General features: G+C 38.0%; 2 protein-coding genes across 5 annotated transcripts in view; both read right to left on the reverse strand.

Annotated features, from left to right (window-relative positions):
- The window catches only part of LOC148064167 (transmembrane protein 236-like), a 5,701-nt gene extending 759 nt beyond the window's left edge, over nt 1-4,942 (reverse strand). The window contains exons 1-3 of the mRNA XM_087810377.1: nt 4,629-4,942; nt 1,739-1,811; nt 1,460-1,583 (exon numbers count right to left, since the gene is read on the reverse strand). Coding sequence (XP_087666503.1) covers nt 1,460-1,583; nt 1,739-1,811; nt 4,629-4,942 — 511 coding nt within the window. The remainder of the gene's footprint in view (nt 1-1,459; nt 1,584-1,738; nt 1,812-4,628) is intronic.
- Nucleotides 4,943-5,950: 1,008 nt separating this feature from the next.
- stam (signal transducing adaptor molecule (SH3 domain and ITAM motif) 1) lies at nt 5,951-19,794 on the reverse strand. 4 transcript variants are annotated; one of them, XM_087810588.1, is made up of 15 exons: nt 19,623-19,769; nt 17,154-17,268; nt 15,853-15,937; nt 14,852-14,927; nt 14,672-14,767; nt 14,453-14,599; nt 13,703-13,793; nt 13,413-13,605; nt 11,582-11,676; nt 10,243-10,331; nt 10,083-10,170; nt 9,332-9,386; nt 8,771-8,921; nt 8,574-8,698; nt 5,951-6,846 (listed from the first exon to the last, which is right to left on the reverse strand). In XM_087810588.1, the coding sequence occupies exons 2-15, from the start codon at nt 17,200-17,202 to the stop codon at nt 6,639-6,641; spliced, it is 1,548 nt and encodes a 515-aa protein (XP_087666714.1). In that variant the 5' UTR covers nt 17,203-17,268; nt 19,623-19,769; the 3' UTR covers nt 5,951-6,638. The 4 variants fall into 4 exon arrangements, with proteins under 4 accessions (XP_087666714.1, XP_087666712.1, XP_087666716.1 ...); XM_087810586.1 differs by having other exon boundaries at nt 8,574-8,701; XM_087810590.1 differs by lacking the exon at nt 17,154-17,268 and having other exon boundaries at nt 19,623-19,794.
- Between the last annotated feature and the right edge of the window lie 211 nt (nt 19,795-20,005).

Raw genomic sequence — 20,005 nt, forward strand, 5'->3', positions numbered from 1 at the left:
AACTTCACACGAGAGTCGAATGTTTTTAAAGAGAGAACTTTATGTCTCGTGTCTCAACCTTTAACCTTTTTCACCTCAGTTTAATTAAAGATAAATGATGATTAAATATGAGATCCACGCATTAAACCTGAGTGAATATTATTCAATAAATACATTATTTATTAGTATTCAGTATTAGTAATTATTATTATTTAGTATTAGTTGTTAGTCTTTATTAGTATTTAGTATAAGTATTTAGAATGTATTATTATTTAGTATTAGTTGTTAGTATTTATTAGTAGTTTTTAATATTTATTAGTAATTAGTATTCGTATTTATTAGTATTTAAAATTAAGTATTTATTATTAGCATTTAGTATTAGTATTTATTAGTATTTAGTATTAGTTTTTAGTATTTATTAGTAATTAGTATTTAGTATTTATTAGTATTGATTATTATTTAGTATTAGTATTTAGTATGTATTAGTTTTAAGTATTTATAAGTAATTAGTATTCGTATTTATTAGTATTTAAAATCAAGTATTTATTATTAGTATTTATTAGTTTTTAGTATTTATTAGTAATTAGTATTTAGTATTTATTAGTATTGATTATTATTTAGTATTAGTATTTAGTATGTATTAGTATTTAGTATTAGTTTTAAGTATTTATAAGTAATTAGTATTCGTATTTATTAGTATTTAAAATCAAGTATTTATTATTAGTATTTATTCGTTTTTAGTATTTATTAGTAATTAGTATTAAGTATTTATTAGTATTAATTATTATTTAGTATTAGCATTTAGTATTAAGTAGTATTTAGTATTAGTTTTAAGTATTTATAAGTAATTAGTATTCGTATTTATTAGTATTTAAAATCAAGTATTTATTATTAGTATTTATTAGTTTTTAGTATTTATTAGTAATTAGTATTAAGTATTTATTAGTATTAATCATTATTTAGTATTAGTATTTAGTATGTATTAGTATTTAGTATTAGTTTTAAGTATTTATAAGTAATTAGTATTCATATTTATTAGTATTTAAAATCAAGTATTTATTATTAGTATTTATTCGTTTTTAGTATTTATTAGTAATTAGTATTAAGTATTTATTAGTATTAATTATTATTTAGTATTAGTATTTAGTATTAAGTAGTATTTAGTATTAGTTTTAAGTATTTATAAGTAATTGGTATTCGTATTTATTAGTATTTAAAATTAAGTATTTATTATTAGTATTTAGTATTAGTATTTATTAGTTTTAGTATTCAATATTAGTATAAGTATTAAGTATAATAAGTAATTATTAGTATTTCAAATGTTTTAAAAGGTTTTGAAAATTTCGTGGATCTGTTTTTTTTTTTTTTTTTCAATTTAAATAAATAAGTTTTATTATATTTTCAGTTTAATAAATTCCTCTTTGAAGTTCATGTATTCATTTATATTTTTCCACAGTAATGTTGCGTCACTAACACTCACCTGCTCCCGTCAGCCTCAGGTGTCTCAGTCTCTCGGTGACGTCGACGCCCACGAGGCAGAAAAGCACCAGAGAAACCTGCAGGTCCGTGAACGTCTCACCAGAACCAGAGTCTCTCGCCTGGAGCTGCAACAACACACGGTGTGCGTTAATGTGTCACTAGTGTGTAACTAATGTGTCACTTATGTGCAACTAATGTGTAACTTTAATAAAACACTCAGGAAGTCACGTGACACACTCCTGCTGCGAGTCAGAGTCCGTGGTGCTCAAGAGCATCTTACCTTCGCTCCTGCAGCGATGATGCTGAAGCAGGGCAGCGTGGAGAGGCAGAGGAACACCAGAGGAGTGCACCTCCTGGTGGACACGAGAGGAAGCACAGCTGGTCATAATGTAGCGGCTCTAACCTAAACTTTGAGCTTGAATCAGTTTTCTTTAATGACAATAAAATATTGATCTATTTTTGGTTAAAACAAACCAAGAAATAACATTTAAAAAGAAGAATATATAAATATATATTTTTTTTAATATTGAAATGATTAATACATACAGTACATAATTATATATACATATAAAAACACTTTTTTACTTTAAATCTCCGTCTAATTTGCTCCAAAGCAAAGAAGTAAAACTTAAATTGTAAATGAGTTTTTTCAACAAAACATGTGAATTTTCCTCTTAATAATCAGATAAAAAGAAGAATTTTCAACATTTATAAAATGTTATTGATTTTGTTTATAATAGTTCGTCTTGTTCAGTTCAACACATTAACTTCAGTTCAGTGTGAAAATATATCGATAGACTTTAATAGTTCATACTTCATTAAAAGTGTGTATAAAAAAAAGAGAAGAAAAGACGATTCAAGTACAATATTAAAAATGTACATTCAAATATTCACAGCGTTTGTTAATTTTTTGTGTTGCTCTTAAACTTCAGGCCACTAGATGGCAGCGGTCGTTACGTCCTCCGCAGCTTAAGGAAGAATGATGACTGAGGACGAGAGGATACAGTGAGTCCAGCAGCTTTTAAAGCTGATGTTTGGACGTATTTTGGTTTGAAAACAAATGAAAGCAGTAACGACTGAGGACGAGAGGATACAGTGAGTCCAGCAGCTTTTAAAGCTGATGTTTGGACATATTTTGGTTTGAAAACAAATGAAAGCAGTTACGACTGAGGACGAGAGGATACAGTGAGTCCAGCAGCTTTTAAAGCTGATGTTTGGACATATTTTGGTTTGAAAACAAATGAAAGCAGTTACGACTGAGGACGAGAGGATACAGTGAGTCCAGCAGCTTTTAAAGCTGATGTTTGGAAATATTTTTGGTTTGAAAACAAATGAAAGCAGTTACGACTGAGGACGAGAGGATACAGTGAGTCCAGCAGCTTTTAAAGCTGATGTTTGGAAATATTTTTGGTTTGAAAACAAATGAAAGCAGTTACAACTGAGGACGAGAGGATACAGTGAGTCCAGCAGCTTTTAAAGCTGATGTTTGGACATATTTTGGTTTGAAAACAAATGAAAGCAGTTACGACTGAGGACGAGAGGATACAGTGAGTCCAGCAGCTTTTAAAGCTGATGTTTGGACGTATTTTGGTTTGAAAACAAATGAAAGCAGTAACGACTGAGGACGAGAGGATACAGTGAGTCCAGCAGCTTTTAAAGCTGATGTTTGGACATATTTTGGTTTGAAAACAAATGAAAGCAGTTACGACTGAGGACGAGAGGATACAGTGAGTCCAGCAGCTTTTAAAGCTGATGTTTGGAAATATTTTTGGTTTGAAAACAAATGAAAGCAGTTACGACTGAGGACGAGAGGATACAGTGAGTCCAGCAGCTTTTAAAGCTGATGTTTGGAAATATTTTTGGTTTGAAAACAAATGAAAGCAGTTACAACTGAGGACGAGAGGATACAGTGAGTCCAGCAGCTTTTAAAGCTGATGTTTGGACATATTTTGGTTTGAAAACAAATGAAAGCAGTTACGACTGAGGACGAGAGGATACAGTGAGTCCAGCAGCTTTTAAAGCTGATGTTTGGACGTATTTTGGTTTGAAAACAAATGAAAGCAGTAACGACTGAGGACGAGAGGATACAGTGAGTCCAGCAGCTTTTAAAGCTGATGTTTGGACATATTTTGGTTTGAAAACAAATGAAAGCAGTTACGACTGAGGACGAGAGGATACAGTGAGTCCAGCAGCTTTTAAAGCTGATGTTTGGACATATTTTGGTTTGAAAACAAATGAAAGCAGTTACGACTGAGGACGAGAGGATACAGTGAGTCCAGCAGCTTTTAAAGCTGATGTTTGGACATAATTTGATTTGAAAACAAATGAAAGCAGTTACGACTGAGGACGAGAGGATACAGTGAGTCCAGCAGCTTTTAAAGCTGATGTTTGGACATATTTTGGTTTGAAAACAAATGAAAGCAGTTACGACTGAGGACGAGAGGATACAGTGAGTCCAGCAGCTTTTAAAGCTGATGTTTGGACATATTTTGGTTTGAAAACAAATGAAAGCAGTTACGACTGAGGACGAGAGGATACAATGAGTCCAGCAGCTTTTAAAGCTGATGTTTGGACACATTTTGGTTTGAAAACAAATGAAAGCAGTTACGACTGAGGACGAGAGGATACAGTGAGTCCAGCAGCTTTTAAAGCTGATGTTTGGACATATTTTGGTTTGAAAACAAATGAACGCAGTTACGACTGAGGTCGAGAGGATACAGTGAGTCCAGCAGCTTTTAAAGCTGATGTTTGGACATATTTTGGTTTGAAAACAAATGAAAGCAGTTACGACTGAGGACGAGAGGATACAGTGAGTCCAGCAGCTTTTAAAGCTGATGTTTGGAAATATTTTTGGTTTGAAAACAAATGAAAGCAGTAACGACTGAGGACGAGAGGATACAGTGAGTCCAGCAGCTTTTAAAGCTGATGTTTGAACATATTTTGGTTTGAAAACAAATGAAAGCAGTTACGACTGAGGACGAGAGGATACAGTGAGTCCAGCAGCTTTTAAAGCTGATGTTTGGACATATTTTGGTTGGAAAACAAATGAAAGCAGTTACGACTGAGGACGAGAGGATACAGTGAGTCCAGCAGCTTTTAAAGCTGATGTTTGGACATATTTTTATATATATATTGTTACTACAGTATCACGGTGTACCTGAATAACTCACCAGTGCTCCAGGCGGGTCAGGAAGCTCCTCTCCTTGAGGGTCATGTACTTGAGAGGGACCCACACCAGCAGGGTCACGGAGGTCAAGTATGCGATGGACACGGACACGACGAGCCAGTAGGTCGCTGACCCGTGTCCACGTCCCAGGATCCTGGCGAAGCGTTCCAGGACCACCAGCACCGTCACCATCAGAGCCAGCAGCTGCAGCAGCTCCAGCACCAGCAGCTTCAGCCTGCGGCCCGAAGCCCAGGTCCGTAGAACCCGGCGCTGGTCTCGACCCGGACACTCGGAGCAGCGGAAGAAACCTCTGACCATGTTTATTCTGCTGAGTCGACAGTCACGCTCTGGTTTTTACGAGCTCGTTAAAGAGACGCTCAAGGTCGACAAAATACTACAGTTCTGGTGCGTTCTTTCACAATAAAGTTCGTCAAATAAATGATATATTTGAAAATTACAGACAAATAAAATACATTAATAAAAAAAATACAAAACTATAATAACAAATAAATCAAAAATAACAAATGTTTAAACATCAAATTTAACTTAAGTTCTTCAATTTGAAAATATATTGCACCTAAATTTGACAAAAATATTTACAGGTTTAGTTGTTTTTGAAATAATTAAACAGAAATAATAAACATAAGTAAGAAATTGAAGTTGTAAAATAATAACAATAAAACTAAAGAAAAAATGTAAAATGTAAAATAACCTTTTACTAAATAACTACATTTTAAACACATAAATCTCAATCATCCATCATTAATATAAAATAAAAAATACAGAAAAATAAAAATGAATACATTTAACTGAAAAAACGTTTTTTTTTAAAACATGGATATAAAATAATAAAACTGCACAAATTAAAATTGATAAAAAACGAACAAAGTTATGGCCTTAAAAAAAATGAATATAGATGTTTTTCTTATATAGTTAAAAGTTATATTATATGACATTTTAACTGTATACGTGCAGCTTTTAAACGATTCAAACCCGGATCACAGAAAAAAGCGCTCCCTCTAGCGGTGAAACGTTGAACATCAACAACAAAGCTCCAGACAGAAGGACGAGCAGGAAGTTATTTCTTTGATACCTGGAAAGTTATTTTACTAGACTTAAGGATTAATTGTTAACTTGCGTGTGTCTCAAATCATTAAGCTTAAGGTATTTTTAGACTTTAAAATAACATACTATTCATTTCAATTTCTAATATTTAAATTCAAATTCAGCGGAAAAGGTTCAATTTTCTAAGAAAACACTTTGAAAACATCCTTCGATTCTTCCCTAAAACAATACATTTCATATTTTTAACGAGGAACCACGTGATTCTGTACATTTGGCCTGGTTTTATTGTGAATACTAATCAATAATTATGGTTAAAAGAAGACGTACAAACATCGAGTCCACGCGGAAACTTGACAATAGTTATGTTTCGAACATGAGAACAGGCAGCAGGTCACATCAGTCCGGAGGTCGAAGGTCAGTGGCGTCCCGGAGCTTTGATCGCGTCGGCGTCAACTTCACACAAATATACACGAGAGCAGAGAACGATCGCCTGCTTCAATACAAACCATCATAAATTAAAAACCGCCGCCGGCGCTCCTCGTTCGTCGAGACGCCCCGAGAGGTCGTGGTGGGGTCAAAGTCGTGGTGCGAGGCTCTCACGCCTCCAAAAGTGCCTTCAGTCTTCAGTACTTAAGAGGAAACACGGTCGTCTGCGGCGTCTGTTAGTGTCGCCGCCTCGTAGTGTTCGCCGCTTCATCGCTTTATTCGCTTATCTCTAGATTTGGTGTTTTTAAGACGATGGAAAAAAACACTAAATTGTAAAAAAAAAGTGCAGAAAATGACGCAGCACTTTTGAAAGTATGACGAACCATCAGGCCGTGATGGGAATGATCTTCAACTTGTTAGAAGAAACTAGGAGGTATTAAGATCAATAATCACCATGATCGTGTGTGTGTGTGTGTGTGTGTGTGTGTGTGTGTGTGTGTGTGTGTGTGCACGTGTGTGTGTTCTATAGTAAGGCTTTCTCCGAGTACGGGCCCTGAGGGCCGTCTGAAGAGGGTGCTATGCTCTGACCAGAGGGGGCGCTGTAGTGAGGAGTCTGTGTCATGCCTGCAGGACCAGGAAGCGAGGCCTGGTAGGAATGGACGTCAGGCGGCGCCATGTTGCCCGGAGCCGTGGTGTAGACGGGAGGCTGAGCCATGTACATGCGCGCGTCACTGAGGAGACACGGATATAAGTTCAGTCGCAGTTTGTGGAGGAAAAATAAAAGATTTACTTCAATTAATGTTTATCTTATTGTTACATTTGCAAAAGATTGTGTTTTGTTATTTTGTCAATATTGAGTTTCAGTATCTTGTATTTTATCAATGTTTTGGTTTAGTATTTGTTTTTATCAAAATTATATTTTAGTATTTGTTTTATCAATATTGTATTTTAGTATTTGTTTTTATTAATATTTTATTTGAGCTTTTCTTTTAATCAAGAGTTTATTTTAGTATTTGTTTTTATTGATATTTCTTTTCGTATTTATTTTAATCAAGATTTTATTTTATTATTTCTTTTTTATTTACATTTTATTTTAGTATTTATTTAAACAATATTTTATTTTATTATTTGTTTTTATTCATATTTTATTTTATTTTAGTATTTGTTTTATCAAGATTGTATTTTAGTATTTGTTTTTATCAAGATTGTATTTTAGTATTTGTTCTTATCAAGATTGTATTTTAGTATTTGTTTTTATCAAGATTGTATTTTAGTATTTGTTTTTATCAAGATTGTATTTTAGTATTTGTTCTTATCAAGATTGTATTTTAGTATTTGTTTTTATCAAGATTGTATTTTAGTATTTGTTTTTATCAAGATTGTATTTTAGTATTTGTTCTTATCAAGACTGTGTTTTAGTATTTGTTTTTATCAAGATTGTATTTTAGTATTTGTTCTTATCAAGATTGTATTTTAGTATTTGTTTTTATCAAGATTGTATTTTAGTATTTGTTTTATCAAGATTGTATTTTAGTATTTGTTTTTATCAAGATTGTATTTTAGTATTTGTTTTATCAAGATTGTATTTTAGTATTTGTTTTTATCAAGATTGTATTTTAGTATTTGTTTTTATCAAGATTGTATTTGAGTATTTGTTTTTATCAAGATTGTATTTTAGTATTTGTTTTTATTAAGATTGTATTTTAGTATTTGTTTTATCAAGATTGTATTTTAGTATTGGTTTTATCAAGATTGTATTTTAGTATTTGTTTTTATCAAGATTGTATTTTAGTATTTGTTTTATCAAGATTGTATTTTAGTATTTGTTTTTATTAAGATTGTATTTTAGTATTTGTTTTATCAAGATTGTATTTTAGTATTTGTTTTATCAAGATTGTATTTTAGTATTTGTTTAATCAAGATTGTATTTTAGTATTTGTTTTATCAAGATTGTATTTTAATATTAATTTTTATCAAGATTGTATTTTAGTATTTGTTTAATCAAGATTGTATTTTAGTATTTGTTTAATCAAGATTGTATTTTAGTATTTGTTTTATCAAGATTGTATTTTAGTATTTGTTTTATCAAGATTGTATTTTAGTATTTGTTTAATCAAGATTGTATTTTAGTATTTGTTTTATCAAGATTGTATTTTAGTATTTGTTTCATCAAGATTGTATTTTAGTATTTGTTTTATCAATATTATATTTTAGTATTTGTTTTATCAAGATTGTATTTCAGTATTTGTTTCATCAAGATTGTATTTTAGTATTTGTTTTATCAATATTATATTTTAGTATTTGTTTTTAATTAAGATTGTATTTTAGTATTTGTTTTATCAATATTATATTTTAGTATTTGTTTCATCAAGATAGTATTTTAGTATTTGTTTCATCAAGCTAGTATTTTAGTATTTGTTTCATCAAGCTAGTATTTGGATTGAATAGTTTCTCTGACCTCTGTGCAGGATGACCTTGGATAGGAGTTCCTCCCTGAAGCTGCTCCATGGGGACGTTGTATCCCTGGACGCCTGCACTCATGACGTAGGGTCCGGGGGGCTGCTGACCCGGATACACCTGCTGCTGCTGCGAACACAAACCTTCAAAGCTCCACCAACATGTTCACGTGAATGACTGTAGTGTCGTCGGCGCCACCTGCTGGACCGCGGGTTGCTGCTGCATGTAGTACTGCTGACTCTGCAGTTTGGCGTACATGGCGTAGACGGGGTCTTCGTTCATCAGCTTGGCGTAGAGCGAGAGCGCGTCCATCACCTTCACGTTCAGCTCCGACAGCTCCGAGTGCTTCCTGTTGCAACAGCGAGCTAATGGTCACGTTTGAAAACCAACAACTTCCTGCTTCACCGCGTTCGTAACTCTTTAACCTCCTGAACATCCCTGAATATTTAACTCTTCCCTGACAACCTCAGTGTAACATCTCACTCATCTCAACGCAGCAGTGTCACTGCTGAGTTCACTGAGAGGGTGTGAGTTGAAGAGTATTAATTGAATAATAAGGTGAATTTATTCAAGTCGTAGCGAAGGTTTGTCACTTCGTTTCAACCACAGCGGCTCAAATAAATACAGGAAGAGCCGATAATGAAAGTTTGTTATTGATCAGAACTTTTATTTTATTTAAATTCTTATGAACTCACAGATAACCTCCCATGATGCATTGCAACAGTTGAAAAAAAGGAGTTTCATTCATGATGGACGTACCTGTCAATGTCTTCCAGCTTTTGGTCAATCAGTGGACCCATCTGGTTACACGCACCTGAGAAGACAGGTGAGACAGGTGAGGTCAGGTGAGGTCAGATGAGTCAGGTGAGGTCAGATGAGTCAGGTGAGACAGGTGAGGTCAGTTGAGGTCAGATGAGTCAGGTGAGACAGGTGAGGTCAGGTGAGACAGGTAAGGTCAGGTGAGATAGGTAAGGTGAGGTGAAGACGGGTGAGGTCAGTTGAGACAGGTAAGGTCAGGTGAGACAGGTGAGGTAGGTAAGGTGAGGTGAAGACCGACGAGGTCAGGTGAGACAGGTAAGGTGAGGTGAAGACGGGTGAGGTAGGTAAGGTGAGGTGAAGACAGGTGAGATCAGGTGAGACAGGTAAGGTGAGGTGAAGACGGGTGAGGTAGGTAAGGTGAGGTGAAGACAGGTGAGGTCAGGTGAGACAGGTAAGGTGAGGTGAAGACGGGTGAGGTAGGTAAGGTGAGGTGAAGACAGGTGAGGTCAGGTGAGACAGGTAAGGTCAGGTGAGGTCGAGTGAGGTCAGGGGAGGTCAGGTAAGGTAAGGTCAGGTGAAGAAGGGTAAGGTCAGGTGAGGTCAGGTGAGGTCAGGGGAGGTCAGGTAAGGTAAGGTCAGGTGAAGAAGGGTAAGGTCAGGTGAGGTCAGGTGAGGTCAGGTAAAGTCAGGTAAGGTCAGGTAAAGACAGGTAAGGTCCGGTAAAGACAGGTGAGGACAGCGTTCAGGTTACCTTCCAACTGCAGCAGCTCCACACTGTCGGACTGGTTGTCTGTAGGATCTGCGCTCTGGATCATCTGCAGCAGTTGATCCATCTTCTCCTGCAGGACGACACACAGAACCTTGATTCTGGAGGATCATCAGGAGGAAACGTCTTCAGGTCCAACACTTACCTCGTCGATGTAAACGGGCTCTTGCTCCGGTTCAATGGTCTCCACCTGAACTTCTTCACTGAACTGAACCGTCTTCTTCTCCGTCTTCACTGCAGGAGACACAAGGTTGATGCTGGTCCTTCAGTCTGGACTTAAAGTGGCTTATAGATAATCTTGGGTCATTCACAGGTATTCAATATTTTTAGAAGTTTGATCCGTACTTTCATGGAAATATATTTCAATTTGGTGAATTCTCAAATACTTTTCCAGCGCCCCCTGCTGGTCTGACAGATAAAAGGACGAGGTCATGTGTGACGTCAACAGGTGAAGTTGAAAGCATCTCATTCCATAATAAATCAAAGTGCAATAAAGAGAAGTTAACGTGGATCTGAGAGATGTTTTACTGCGTATGAGGCTAGAGGATGAAACAAAATGAACTGAAATCTAAATAATTCAGGCATTCAAAGGAACACTGATCTCCCAGTGACGACTGAGGACGAGAGGATACAGTTAGTCCAGCAGCTTTTAAAGCTGATGTTTGGACATATTTTGGTTTGAAAACAAATGAAAGCAGTTACGACTGAGGACGAGAGTCATGTGGTCTGTAAATACTACAACACCAGAGTCAAGTACTGGACAATACTACACATATATATATTTGTTACTAAACTATCACAACACCAGAGTCAAGTACTGGACAATACTACACATATATCCTTGTTACTAAACTATCACAACACCAGAGTCAAGTACTGGACAATACTACACATATATCCTTGTTACTACACTATCACAACACCAGAGTAAAAGTACTTGACAATACTACACATATATCCTTGTTACTACACTATCACAACACCAGAGTCAAGTACTGGACAATACTACACATATATCCTTGTTACTACACTATCACAACACCAGAGTCAAGTACTGGACAATACTACACATATATCCTTGTTACTACACTATCACAACACCAGAGTCAAGTACTGGACAATACTACACATATATACTTGTTACTACACTATCACAACACCAGAGTCAAGTACAGGAAAAAACTACACATATATACTTTACTACCCTATCACAACACCAGAGTCAAGTACTAGAAAAAACTACACATATATACTTTACTACACTATCATCGTATATCGGTTTTCAATGAACCTCACAGTGATTACTAAAGCAGAAGTAACAGCGTCAAAATCCTTTGAATTCTCATGCCTTACAATCGTATTTGCTCAACTTTTCGTCCACTGACATTATTTTTGTCCAATTTACCCAGAAGCCCGAGAGGCGGGGCTTGGTAGGAGTAAAGGTCAGCTTTTAATTAATTATTACAAATAATTGAAGAACTCACTCATCTCAGGCTCCGCAGTCAGATCAGCTGTGACGAAGTTAGAAGGAAACAGACCCGTGCCTTGGTACGTTTCTCCTTTCCACCAGTTGGGGTCACTGTCCAGAGAAACGAACAAACATGTTAGTCTTGTGTTCACTCTCTTTCAGACTCAAGGCTTGGGGACCAAATCTGAGTGAATGTCAAGAGTTATTCTGGAAAACAAAATCATTTCTGCTTTTATGGTTTTTATGTCAATAAGGTGTGTGTTAAGATTAACAATTAACATTCAAACATCATTATAGTTCAGTGTTTTTTCATGTTTTTGTTGCAATTAAACCCCCGGCTGCAAGATGGCAGCAGTCATTACGTCCTTCTGCAGCTAAAGCAGTTACAACTGAGGACGAGAGGATACAGTGAGTCCAGCAACTTTTAAAGCTGATGTTTGGACATATTTTGGTTTGAAATCAAATGAAAGCAGTTACGACTGAGGACGAGAGGATACAGTGAGTCCAGCAGCTTTGAAAGCTGATGTTTGGACATATTTTGGTTTGAAAACAAATGAAAGCAGTTACGACTGAGGACGAGAGGATACAGTGAGTCCAGCAGCTTTTAAAGCTGATGTTTGGACATATTTTGGTTTGAAAACAAATGAAAGTAGTTACGACTGAGGACGAGAGGATACAGTGAGTCCAGCAGCTTTGAAAGCTGATGTTTGGACATATTTTGGTTTGAAAACAAATGAAAGCAGTTACGACTGAGGACGAGAGGATACAGTGAGTCCAGCAGCTTTTAAAGCTGATGTTTGGACATATTTTGGTTTGAAAACAAATGAAAGCAGTTACGACTGAGGACGAGAGGATACGGTGAGTCCAGCAGCTTTTAAAGCTGATGTTTGGACATATTTTTGTTTGAAAAAAAATGAAAGCAGTAACGACTGAGTACGAGAGGATACAGTGAGTCCAGCAGCTTTTAAAGCTGATGTTTGGACATATTTTGGTTTGAAAAACAAATGAAAGCAGTTACGACTGAGGACGAGAGGATACAGTGAGTCCAGCAGCTTTTAAAGCTGATGTTTGGACATATTTTGGTTTGAAAAACAAATGAAAGCAGTTACGACTGAGGACGAGGGGATACAGTGAGTCCAGCAGCTTTTGAAGCTGATGTTTGGACATATTTTGGTTTGAAAACAAATGAAAGCAGTTACGACTGAGGACGAGAGGATACAGTGAGTCCAGCAGCTTTTAAAGCTGATGTTTGGACATATTTTGGTTTGAAAAACAAATGAAAGCAGTTACGACTGAGGACGAGAGGATACAGTGAGTCCAGCAGCTTTTAAAGCTGATGTTTGGACATATTTTTGTTTGAAAAAAAATGAAAGCAGTAACGACTGAGTACGAGAGGATACACTGAGTCCAGCAGCTTTTAAAGCTGATGTTTGGACATATTTTGGTTTGAAAAACAAATGAAAGCAGTTACGACTGAGGACGAGAGGATACAGTGAGTCCAGCAGCTTTTAAAGCTGATGTTTGGACATATTTTGGTTTGAAAAACAAATGAAAGCAGTTACGACTGAGGACGAGAGGATACAGTGAGTCCAGCAGCTTTTAAAGCTGATGTTTGGACATATTTTTGTTTGAAAAAAAATGAAAGCAGTAACGACTGAGTACGAGAGGATACACTGAGTCCAGCAGCTTTTAAAGCTGATGTTTGGACATATTTTGGTTTGAAAAACAAATGAAAGCAGTTACGACTGAGGACGAGAGGATACAGTGAGTCCAGCAGCTTTTAAAGCTGATGTTTGGACATATTTTGGTTTGAAAAACAAATGAAAGCACTGAGGACGTTGACCGACCTGTCGTCGATGATGGTGATGATTTCCCCCGACTTGAAGGTGAGCTCGTTGTCCTCGGCGGCCTCGAAGTCGTAGATGGCGCGGACCTTCCTGCCGTCCGTCTTGTGCGAGGACAGAAGACTGGAGGTGTTTGGATAAAGGCCGGACAAGGACGACTGAGGCTGACGTTGCTCCTTCAACGACAGCTCGATAGCTGGAGAAACGTTCACGTTATTTATCGTGATGAAACTTTCTTCTTGTTCTCTGGAACAGCGGAGGCTTCGTAGAAACTTTAGTTGACGTTTGTTTACCTTTGGCGAGGTCTTCCTCCTCCTTCTTGTTGCTGGACGTGGCAGGATCCTTGGCCACCAGAGCTGGACTAGCTTTAGCTTGTTCTGCAGCCTGGAACCAAATGATGTCACGGCTCAACACGACTGAAGATGTGAGTGACGAGTGTATGGAAGTGTCATCAGAGGATTGAATGTTGGATTGATTATAATGGTTTAATTAAATATTTCCACTTTATTATTGATATATTTAAAGGTTGAATATATATAAGTAATTGATTAAAGATTTCCAATATTTTCATAACAAATTATTATTTTAGATTATATTTATCATTTTAAAAGCAAATCTTCTTAATTAAATATTTTTAATGTGTAGCCTTCTCAATTTAATTTAAAAAGTATTTAATAAAAGTACCAATTAAAACATTTTTTAAGTTTTAAGAAAATCTATTTTATTCATTCATTTTACGGTGTTTTATTCGAAAATATTCTAATTTAGAAATGTAATTATAAATATATATTTTTTAAACCCAACAAATTACGTTTTAATACAGAAATTATGGAATTCAATAAATAATTAAATGCTTGAATTAACATTTCACTAAAAAAGTCAAGTTAAAGTTTCAACATCTAAAATGTTAAAAACTTCCAAATGTACATTTAATATCCAGTAAAATAGAAGATCCCAGCGATCGTTTGCTAACGTCTGCTCATGTCTGCTCTGGATCAGAACCTTGACCCCGACACGAAGAGACGACCTCCCTCCAGACTGACCTGGGATCCCACGGCGGGGAACGACACGTGTTGCTCGCGCAGGTTCTTGATCATGGCGGAGATGAGGCTGAGCTGGGGGTCGTTGCGGAAGTCCTCGGCCCACTCCACCATCAGAGCCTTCAGCTTCTCGCACACTTTGGGGTGTCCCTGGAAAGGAGGGGGGGGGGGGGGTCACACCTGGGTCCAAACAAGAGACCGTCGAGGCGTTCAAGGACTGACCTTGTTCAAGACGTTGCTGACCTCGCTGGCGAACTCTCGGGAGCAGACCTCCAGGTGGAAGATCTTCCCACAGTTGGACACACAAGCGCCCAGAAGCTGAAACACACAACTTCCTCTTAGAGACTCGACTTTTCAAGTTAAAATGTATTTTATTTTGTCGGATCCAGAATCACAACTCACCGTCAGAGCCTGCATGGCCACGTGAGGATCTTTGTGGTTCACTCGTCTCATGATGGAGCGAAGACCATCTTTGGGCCTGAGACACAAAACTTCATTATTACACATGATGGTCTTAATTAATACAACAACCTCACCGTCTTTCAGTGTCTGTGTGTCTCTCAGTGTGTGTGTGTGTGTGTGTGTGTGTGTGTGTGTCTCTCAGTGTGTGTCTGTCTGTCAGTCTCTCAGTGTGTGTGTGTGTGTGTGTCTCTCAGTGTGTGTGTGTGTGTGTGTGTCTCTCAGTGTGTGTCTGTCTGTCAGTCTCTCAGTGTGTGTGTGTGTGTGTCTCTCAGTGTGTGTCTGTCTGTCAGTCTCTCAGTGTGTGTGTGTGTGTGTCTCTCAGTGTGTGTCTGTCTGTCAGTCTCTCAGTGTGTGTGTGTGTGTGTGTGTCTCTCAGTGTGTGTGTGTGTCTCTCAGTGTGTGTGTGTGTGTGTGTCTCTCAGTGTGTGTGTGTGTCTCTCAGTGTGTGTGTGTCTCTCAGTGTGTGTCTGTCTGTCAGTCTCTCAGTGTGTGTGTGTGTGTCTCTCAGTGTGTGTGTGTGTGTGTGTCTCTCAGTGTGTGTGTGTGTGTCTCTCAGTGTGTGTGTGTGTGTCTCTCAGTGTGTGTGTGTGTGTGTGTGTCTCTCAGTGTGTGTGTGTGTGTGTGTGTGTGTGTGTGTGTCTCTCAGTGTGTGTGTGTCTCTCAGTGTGTGTCTGTCTGTCAGTCTCTCAGTGTGTGTGTGTGTGTGTCTCTCAGTGTGTGTCTGTCTGTCAGTCAGTCTCTCAGTGTGTGTGTGTGTGTGTGTGTGTGTCTCTCAGTGTGTGTCTGTCTGTCAGTCTCTCAGTGTGTGTGTGTGTCTCTCAGTGGGTGTGTCTGTCTCACAGTGTGTGTCTCTCAGTGTGTGTCTGTCTGTCTGTATATCAGTGTGTGTGCATATGTGTGTGTGTGTGTGTGCGTGTGCATATGTGTGTGTGTGCACCAACCCTGTGCGTGCCTGTCCGATCTTGTCACATATGTCCAGGATGAGACCCCAATCTTCTGCCGTGTTCATCTCACTGGTGGCCTTCTCTGTCAGACAGAAGCAAACGATCGATAATGATTAATTAATTATAATGATGAGAGTAATTCAGTTTAATGTAGAGATGTTACAAACGTCTACTGGTCTATACTAGCATCTGCTCCACGAGGCCTTCACTCGGACTTCATCCTCATCTTCATCATCACCCTCCTCATCCTCCTCATTGTCGTCATCATCATCCTCCTCCTCCTCCACCTACTCCTCCTCATCCTCGTCGTCATTCTCATCCTCGCCATCTTCCTGAAACTGAATCTCATCACCATCTTCCTCCTCCTCCTCATCATCCTCATCATCCTCATCAACCTCATCTTCACCAATGTCCTCCTCTTCATCATCATTATCCTCATCTTCACCATCGTCCTCCTCCTCCTCATCATCATCATCATCATCTTCCTCCTCATCACTATCATCCTCATCTCTACCATCATCCTCCTCATCTTCACCATCGTCCTCACTATCCTCCTCCTCCTCATCCTCACTATCCTCCTCATCATCATCCTCACTATCCTCCTCCTCATCATCATCATCATCCTCCTCCTCACTATCCTCCTCCTCATCATCCTCACTATCCTCCTCATCATCATCATCCTCACTATCCTCCTCCTCCTCCTCCTCCTCATCATCCTCACTATCCTCCTCCTCATCATCCTCACTATCCTCCTCCTCATCATCATCATCCTCACTATCCTCCTCCTCATCATCATCATCCTCACTATCCTCCTCCTCCTCATCATCATCATCCTCACTATCCTCCTCCTCATCATCATCCTCACTATCCTCCTCCTCATCATCATCATCCTCACTATCCTCCTCCTCCTCCTCCTCATCATCCTCCTCACTATCCTCCTCCTCGTCATCATCATCCTCACTATCCTCCTCCTCATCATCATCATCCTCACTATCCTCCTCCTCATCATCATCATCCTCACTATCCTCCTCCTCATCATCCTCACTATCCTCCTCCTCATCATCATCATCATCATCCTCACTATCCTCCTCCTCCTCCTCCTCATCATCCTCCTCACTATCCTCCTCCTCGTCATCATCATCCTCACTATCCTCCTCCTCATCATCATCATCATCCTCACTATCCTCCTCCTCATAATCATCATCCTCACTATCCTCCTCCTCCTCATCATCATCCTCATCATCATCCTCACTATCCTCCTCCTCCTCCTCCTGGTCATATTGATCATGAATTCTTACCGACCCTGCTGCTGATCTCTTGTTCTGCCTTCCTACTGAATTTCAACATGATTGTCTGAAAGGTCGACAGCAAGAGAATCTTGTGCGAGTTACTCTCCAGCAGCCAAACTACCTCCTGACAACACATCAAGATCATCTTCAGCCACGTTAGATCACATTTACAAACCTGGAGAACCATTTTATTAATCTGTGGGTGAGGAAACAGTTGATCATGTTCAGTTATTGATCGAGAAGATTAGAGGATTCATAAAGTATATATAATATAATCTAAGATGAAGGATCTTCTGTAAGGTTCGGTGACAAGAACTACCAGTTTACGAAAATACATTTTTTCTTACAAAACATTTTGAAACTTGAATAAAGCTGTGTTTTTTTTTTAAAGAAACCTCATCCAGGTCTTCTGGGGAAACACTGAAGTGTTCCCACGTCACAGGAGTAACATGAGCTTTCCAGTGTGTCCTGGTTCTGCCTCAGAGGCTCACAGACACCCAGAGATCCTGACAAGATATATGAGCCACTTCTATTCTAACAACCCCCGGTGTGTGCTGGGTCTGACCCTGGGCCTCCTCCCGTGTAGTGCAAGATGAGAAAACTCATAAAAACAAATTTATCATCATATAATGATATTATTCAGGAGGTAGATTCAGTAACACTTGCTCACGACAACACTGAAACTGAAAAACTGAAAAAAATCTTAGGAACTTAGGAAAATGATGTCGCAACATGATCTTATAATCCATGTGTTTGTGTCGTTCACACTATTGTAACAGTTTGTTTTCATGTCTAAACCAGAAGGATGTGTCTCGCCTGCAGTTCATACAAAACTCTGCAGCCAGAATTCTGAGCCGCTCTAGTAGAAGAACTCACATTTCTCCTTCAAACTCTTCACTGGCTGCCAGTTTCTTTCAGGATCATTTTAAAATTCTGGTTCTTACTTTCAGATCTGTTCTTTCTATGGAACCATCTCTGTGTTTGATGATCTACTGACTCCTTCAAGAAACATCTGTGTTTGATGATCTACTGACTCCTTCAAGAAACATCTGTGTTTGATGATCTAATGACTCCTTCAAGAAACATCTGTGTTTGATGATCTACTGACTCCTTCAAGAAACATCTGTGTTTGATGATCTACTGACTCCTTCAAGAAACATCTGTGTTTGATGATCTACTGACTCCTTCAAGAAACATCTGTGTTTGATGATCTACTGTCTCCTTCAAGAAACATCTGTGTTTGATGATCTAATGACTCCTTCAAGAAACATCTGTGTTTGATGATCTAATGACTCCTTCAAGAAACATCTGTGTTTGATGATCTACTGACTCCTTCAAGAAACATCTCTGTGTTTGATGATCTACTGACTCCTTCAAGAAACATCTCTGTGTTTGATGATCTACTGACTCCTTCAAGAAACATCTGTGTTTGATGATCTACTGACTCCTTCAAGAAACATCTGTGTTTGATGATCTACTGACTCCTTCAAGAAACATCTGTGTTTGATGATCTAATGACTCCTTCAAGAAACATCTGTGTTTGATGATCTAATGACTCCTTCAAGAAACATCTGTGTTTGATGATCTACTGACTCCTTCAAGAAACATCTGTGTTTGATGATCTACTGACTCCTTCAAGAAACATCTCAAGACACTTTTATTTGAGCTTTTCCTTGATTCTCTGAGACTCCTGTGTTTGTCTCTGTGTAATCTTGATCTTTTAAGTATATATTTTAACTGTGTATTGTTTTGATTGTTTTAGGGCTTTGTGACCCTGGTCTAGAAAGATCTTTACAAATAACATTTACTTACTTACTTACTATACAATGTACTTGAAGACAGATTATTGTTGACTGTTATTATTAACTCAATGTTTTATTGACCGTGCCACAATAATAGTGTAATAATAATGATAAGAACAAGTGTAGTTAAAAGACAAACAAAAGGTCTTAAAGTTGAATGTGTTTCTTCATCTCAAACCTTTGTCCAGTCGTGGATTCAAACCCATGACTCACAGTTCAAAGTGTCATAACGTTAAAGACAAACATGTTCACACATCACGTGTTTGTCTTCATCACACGTTCATTCTCGTTTCTTTCCTCGTCATTGACCTTCTTCACAGTAGAAACTCGACCACAGAAGGTGTATTTCCTGCACCTGCTGACCTACGTGTGTGTTTATCTGGACGAGGTTCACGATCAACGTGACCATGACGTCAATATGACGTGATCGACGTTTCCCTTTAAAACAAATACAAACGAGTCATGTTTTAACACATCCGTTATTTTCACGGTTGCTAAGCGATGTGATGTCTGGTGTAAAAAGACGAGAAAAACAGTGGAAACAGTGGATTTAAGGAAGTATATTTGGAGGGATGTCGTGTTTTCTCGCGGCGGACACTGTGATGCTAATGGACACCAACAAAGATACGGACGGATGCTACTTGAAGTTAGCATCTCAGCACCGACGTCTACTCACCGACGTCCTGGTCGAACGGGTTGGTGGTGAAGAGTGGCATCTCTGCGGAGTCGACGACAACAAACAGGTTCAGTCTACGTCCCTCGTCTGGTTCAATTGACGCGATAAAACCGCATAGTAACGTTAAAGATGTCAGATTGTTAGCGGCGCCACCGTCACTGCTCAGCTAGACAGCAACACGCAAAGCACCATGGGTAATTACATCCGTCAGAAATATTTAAAAAATAATAATAATAATTTTAACTTTAATTTAAACACTACAATTGAATCAGGAAGACTTTTGAATGTTTTTTGTTAAATTATGCGCTAATTTTGAGAAGTTTGACTCATGGTCATGTGATAGTTATCACGTGATGCCTCTTATGACGCCGCACAATGTAAAG

This window comes from Callionymus lyra, chromosome 16, assembly GCF_982586985.1.
Source record: "Callionymus lyra chromosome 16, fCalLyr1.hap1.1, whole genome shotgun sequence".
Taxonomy (NCBI): Eukaryota; Metazoa; Chordata; class Actinopteri; order Syngnathiformes; family Callionymidae; genus Callionymus; species Callionymus lyra.